This window comes from Glossina fuscipes, unplaced genomic scaffold (genome assembly GCF_014805625.2).
Source record: "Glossina fuscipes isolate IAEA_lab_2018 unplaced genomic scaffold, Yale_Gfus_2 79109, whole genome shotgun sequence".
Lineage (NCBI taxonomy): Eukaryota > Metazoa > Arthropoda > Insecta > Diptera > Glossinidae > Glossina > Glossina fuscipes.
In genome coordinates, this window is record NW_024004596.1 from 1 (window position 1) to 6,197 (window position 6,197).

The 6,197-nt window shown below is 35.8% G+C and overlaps 1 protein-coding gene across 1 annotated transcript; it reads right to left on the bottom strand.

Annotated features, from left to right (window-relative positions):
• Nucleotides 1–341: 341 nt before the first annotated feature.
• On the bottom strand, nucleotides 342–1,565 carry LOC119644020 (cysteine and histidine-rich protein 1 homolog). The gene has a single exon (XM_038043550.1). The coding sequence runs from the start codon at nucleotides 1,563–1,565 to the stop codon at nucleotides 342–344; it is 1,224 nt and encodes a 407-aa protein (XP_037899478.1).
• Nucleotides 1,566–6,197: the final 4,632 nt, after the last annotated feature.

A 6,197-nucleotide genomic window follows, 5' to 3' on the forward strand; every position in this document is an offset into this window, starting at 1 on the left:
TAAGGGACTCAAATACTCACCGAAAGTCCGCAAACGCGAGGAAGACCAAATAACGTTATTCAAACGCGAATATAAATTCTCCGACGTCGCACATCATCAAACGTGTTCATCTTCATACAAATACCTATTTTATATTTCAGAAATTGTTGTTGTTCTCTTCAAACCAACACAATAAAAATAAACATTTACGGCCAAGTCGTCTCAGTAATAAGTTTATCCAGCTTTTTATTTTCTATCTCAACAGTTTCTCGATATATTTTTTTGTCACATATATTTCATTAGTTACGGCCTGCAAAAGGCAAGAGCGTAGTGTCTGTGTAAATACAAATCGAAAAAATATTTTAATTTTGCAAAGTGTATTGCTTTTCGCCCAAAAACATGAAGAAACGAATATTGAAGTCATAATTAGCTAGCAAACGATTAACCTCATCACTGTCGACCAACGACAAGTCATTCCATTCGCTTGTTGTATTATATTCCGTAAAGGTATATTTATACATCTGTGGGAACATTCGGATGGTTGAATATGGTCCCTTCCCAGCGAAGAAGTCCATATCCATTGACACATAAATTTTCGTTTTTAAGATGAGTTGATAAGTAATAACACGTTGACTGGAACGATACGGCTCCCTTTCATTATTATTAACGGTCGTCTTAACTATCCACTCTAGATTGAAGGCTGAAAATCTTGACGTCTCAAAGAAGAGCTTATGTGGAAACTCATTGGTACGAAGAGGTTTAAATCGCAGTTCAATAAATGCCATATTTTCGTGACTCAACAGATTGAAAAATGCATTAAATATTTTTTTCTCCTTGTCGGCTTTGGTGTCGGACGTTCCTAAGTCATTTACAATTTCCTCGGCGGACTTGTTCAAACATTCGCATTTACTTTCATGTTCAGGAGCCATAATCCGTGGGCCAAGCCACTGACAACCGACACGGGAATATTTGCAATGAGTTGGACGTTTTTCGCATTCTTCCCGTTCATGTCGATACATCGATTTATTGGGAAATTCTTTACTGCAATATCGGCATTCACTCGGCAATTCATATATGACGTCTTCAACACACAAATTCCGAACAACCGTATCGTAAGATATGTCCACACGACAACTGGGACATGTGGAAAACTGATCACGTAATCGTCCGTCGGCTAATAAGTGATTAAAGCAGTCAGCGCACATCAAATGTCCTCTCCGGCATTGGTACATGGAAAATTTGGATAGATTCAAGCAAACCACACAACAAAGTAACGCGTTAAGTCTTTCGGTCAATGAAGCATCGCCCGATACATCCGAAGTGCCAAGCTTTTGTCTTTTAAGTGCACGCTCGTTAGTATCGGCAACTAACAGATTATCGCGGTCCCTTTTCCGAGCAGGGCTTTTGCCTGCTTGTGAGACCAGACCGCAAGAAGTCGAAGGTCGTCTTGAAGATACTAAAGTGGTTGCAGGATTGATGACATCGTCTCCCATGGCACTAATCGCGGCCAGCGGTATTTCAGGTGTTTCGTCAACCGGATGTCCTGTTAACGACTCAGCGCCAAGCAGTGAAGGTGTCGAATCCATTTCGTCCGCTAATAAATTTTGGATATCCACTTACGTGACAGAGAGTTCGCTTTTTCTTCAAGAAAGCTTCCTTCAAGTTTTATTGATTCTTCCCTCTTCGCCCAAATTAAATCTACTTATAATAATGACAGTCGTTTCGTCATAAGAGCTGCACAAAAGATGATGCTCGGAAGAAGCGTTTTATTCGACTTACTTTCAAGTTTGGCAAAAACAAAAATTTCTATAAAATCTTTACAAATTTTCTCAATGACTACTTTATTATATGGAAAATTGTCAACAAGTAAAGAAAATAAAATATTTCCCTGACATACAACAGCAATTACTATAATAATTAATTAATTCATTCATTTTACTTTGAATACTGCTGTTATAGGCATGTTCACAGACAAACTCCTCTCTGCTCTTTACAATGAAACTTTAAAAGCTTTTGCGAAATGTTTTCTTCCACTTCTAAAACATTATCTGCTATGGACCGCATGCTACACTTCTTCTCCACTTCTAAAGTAATATTTACTATGAACCCCATGCAACAGTTCTTTTCTATTGCAAGCCTAATTATAGGCGTTCCCTTGCAGATTCAAGGCACTGAATATTATATAATATATATACAAGAATATAAGAATATATATATAAGATTTCAGTCTTCCATCGGGTGCCAAAACTTTAATCAGAAGTAAACGTTCAGCCCACAGCGAAGACTTGAATTTATTAGTCCTTTAGTCCCCATTGGTTTCGTGAAACAGATTTCCGAATCAATTAACTGGTGATGGTTTTATCCCAGACTCTGAGCGGTTTTGGTGATTTATGAAATTTTCGGTCTTACCGGTTATGAAAAGGTGTACGTCAGTTATTCAGACGAGACCATCAACACATATTGTCTACAGCAGCAAAACATTATTTAATTTTAAATATTAATAAAAGATAAAAAGGCCGATCTATGTCGAGTCCTTCTGTGTATTGCACACAGCCGCGCAAACTTAATGTGCTCTTGCAGCAGAAACAGTGTAGGGTATAACAATTCGAGCCGCGTAATATTTATTTATTTAAAAGGTCGATCAGTAATTTCTGAGGTTTTTTTAAATTCCGTCCCGGCAATTATTGATCGCTGTATATAGGTAGGCAAGCGTAAAGCGCACGTGTTTATCAAAAGTTTGCGTCGTCTTGCTCGCACCTTTGCACTTCGTTTCGTTTACATCTCCGCCGTTTGTTTTGCTTTGCTTTCGTGTTTTTCAACTAATCTCTCGCTTGTCATCTCGAAATTATTGTTTTAAAACATGTTACAATTTCGTGGCCATCTGTATATGTACCGCAAGTATACTAAGTTTTCTATTCAGTTTGATCTTCTTGAACACACACATACACACACACACACACACACACACACAGAAATAAAATATTCAAATATGTATTTTATCTCAGGCCGTGAACATCACACACACACACACACACACACTGCCATCGGAGAAATAAAATATTCAAATATATATGTTATCTCAGTCCGTCAATATATTATAATTTAAATATCTGACGTCATCTTCTGAATTCTTCCAGTGACATTCGTCGTTTTATGCTGAGTTTTTCAAAAAGACCAACATTAGCAAAAATTGTCTGAATCTGCTGGAGTGGATCGGCCAAACACAAGATTGTGATCTACAAATTGTAGCGAACGCTTGACGGAAGTGTATGAAAAGTTTAGTTACCAGCACGCCGCCCTTTGCTTAAGTTATCTAAAAATAAAGACCTTTGATTACATTCGTACTCCATCTACTGATTACACATATCCAACTCGCCATCATGTGGACAATGACGTACAATCAAAGTTTATTATCTGTGGTTCTATTATTCTAGTATTCAAGAGTTTTTAAAGTAACCCATATATACTTTGATTAGTCAAGGAGGTGTCCAATATTCGTCTCATGTTTCTTGTTCGTTCTTATATTTTGTATTTTTAGTTTTATTATATATAACCTTGACCATTGGCTTAATACAGTTTCACATACAAAGTCGTCAGTTACTCTCGTTATTTTCAAGCAAACAAAAAAAAGAAGAAAGAAACGGGCGGGATTTATATTGAGTTTACAACGAATCTTCTGCTGCGTATTACTATCTTGACGAGAAGAGCCACTTAACAGGCCTGGATCATTCTTGGACTAATGTACTCGCCTCACTTAGCCGATTCTTCCAGGTTGAATGTCAAAAATATATATATATATATTTATGGTTGTGAGCTTGTTAGTCAGGTATTCCTTGCCAGGCTCTCTACCTGACCTGTCCATGAACTTTTTAATCCGAGCTTGGATATGTGTGATCCACCAAGAAACAATCGCTACAGTGAAATCATTAAAATCAAAGATTCCTAGCCAACTATAAATATATCTCCGATGCCGATGTTGTCGCAAATACGTTGTGTAGCTCATTCACTTTCAGTAATTGATCCTAGAAAGAAAGGAAGAAACCAAAACAAGAAAATGAAAATGAGCTTAAAATTTCTTATGTATTTTTTGAAACAATGTTTCAGTTAATTGACCTTGAAAAACTTGTTAACGTATGTGTGATCTTAAAGAGCGTGTTTAAAAACTTTCAAACACGTTACCACACACACAAAAAAATAGAAAGGGAGTATACAACAAAAGTATATTTTAAGACAAAAATTATTATTCTGTTGTAAGCGTAACATGCTACGTGAGCGTAAGAACTCTATCATATAAACTGGATATAGCACCGCTACTTACAGACAACTATGCAATGTTAAATCAGACGTCATTGAATTAGCTTAACTTCATTTATTCCTTTCACGTGGAAAACAATTGAGACAACAGTCTATGAATTTGAAATCAATTGCAAAAGCAATTAATATCTTTTTTAGGTAAGCAAGCATGACCACTTGTGAGCCAATTTTCAAAATCTGTTTTCCTTTTTAGAAAATTGTTTGTTTTTTAAAATTGCGTTCATAGAACGAGTTCAAATACAATCCATCAATCAAAATGTATAAAAAAAAAAAAAATTGTTTTGCTTTCATAATGGAAGCAGAACGTAAAACCATTAAAATGACTTAATATGTTTAAAATTGAGATCAAACAGCACTAATAATAAAAATAAATTTATCATTTTTACGATTTTAAGAAAAACAAAGAAAATCGGAGAAAAAACTAAGTGTTTATTATTTAAACGTAACACGCCTATGTTTTTTTTTTTCAATGAATTGTGATGGATTGTATATAAGTATCTTATGAAAAGGAGGAAAATTTAAAAACAAATTTCTTGTTAACTTTATTTTGAAGCCGGCTTATCCTGAATATCTAAATGCCCTTCAAAGTAATGAAATAATCCCAATTTCTTGCGATTGGTTCGTGTGTGTATTGATGAGTTAGTGGTAAATGTTTTGTTACGTTTCAGATTGAATATGTATTGAAATTCTTAAATCGATTTCCAATCATTTGTAATCTAGAATCTTTGCTTTAATCAAAGATTGAATATTCATTCATTACCCGGACGGACAGACGGACATGCTTAAATCAATTTAGAATTTGATGCCGATCAGGAATACGTATACTTTGTGGGGTCTGTGATGCTTCCTTCTGGGCATTACAAACGTCTTGAGAAAATGAATATACCCCTCATCTTTCGCGAAGGGGATAAAAAGGAAAGAAATTCAATTCCATAAGCGTTACTGACCGAAGACACCCGATCGATATAGTTTTATAGAAGTTTGCCTACTTCCGTTCACAATTTCTTTAAAAAAAGATTTAAAAGTGTAAGGTGTTAGTGTTTTTTTTTAAGTGCTTGAGCAATGGAGGAGGAATGTACAGGATGTAATTTATGTATGCCCGTATCAAACAATGCCCTGGAGAATATGTTTTTGGTGGTTGGGAAACAGCATAAACTTTATGAAGTTTTGATTCATGTCGCCATTTTTTCTTGGTTTGTTGTTCTAGCAACAACTTTATTTACTATCATACTAGTCATTATGTCAACAATTGTCCCAAAAGGAGGAGAATACTTTTCGTTGCTTGAATGCAATACTTTTATTGCTTTACAGCAAGCTCTCAACATATAGTATCCACTAAAGGGTTAGCAGATAGCCAGGCAGATACGTGGTCTGACTGTCAGAAATGTAGTAATCAATGAATGTTGGGATGTCAAGAGCGTAAAGAATGGCAGACAGAGTTTGATATTCGAGTTTAAAATTCAAAAACACAAAATTGCCAAGTATTTTATGTGAAAGACCGACAGATACGTTTTACTGTTTTTGATGCATTTGCAGTTAAGAAGTCGACGGTATGTCAATGATTGGTAATCTTTGCTTATCATTGAAAATTTGACTGGAAGACAAACGCGCGAATAATAATAAACTACCGAAAACGAGCTTCGTCCCCGGCGCTCCGTGTCTCGTCATTATACAGATTTACCGAAAAGTGGGCGTATACTAAATTTATTGCTTCATTTCTAAAGCCTAGTAAACAACATCAAAAATTACCCATGAAATATATGCATGCTTGCCCGGACCAAAACACTTGAATTGATCAACAAAAGTGAAGCTTGCCATGAAAGCATTTGCATGCTACCATGTCATTGATGCAACAAAAAAAAACCTAAGGGACTCAAATACTCACCGAAAGTCCGCAAACGCGA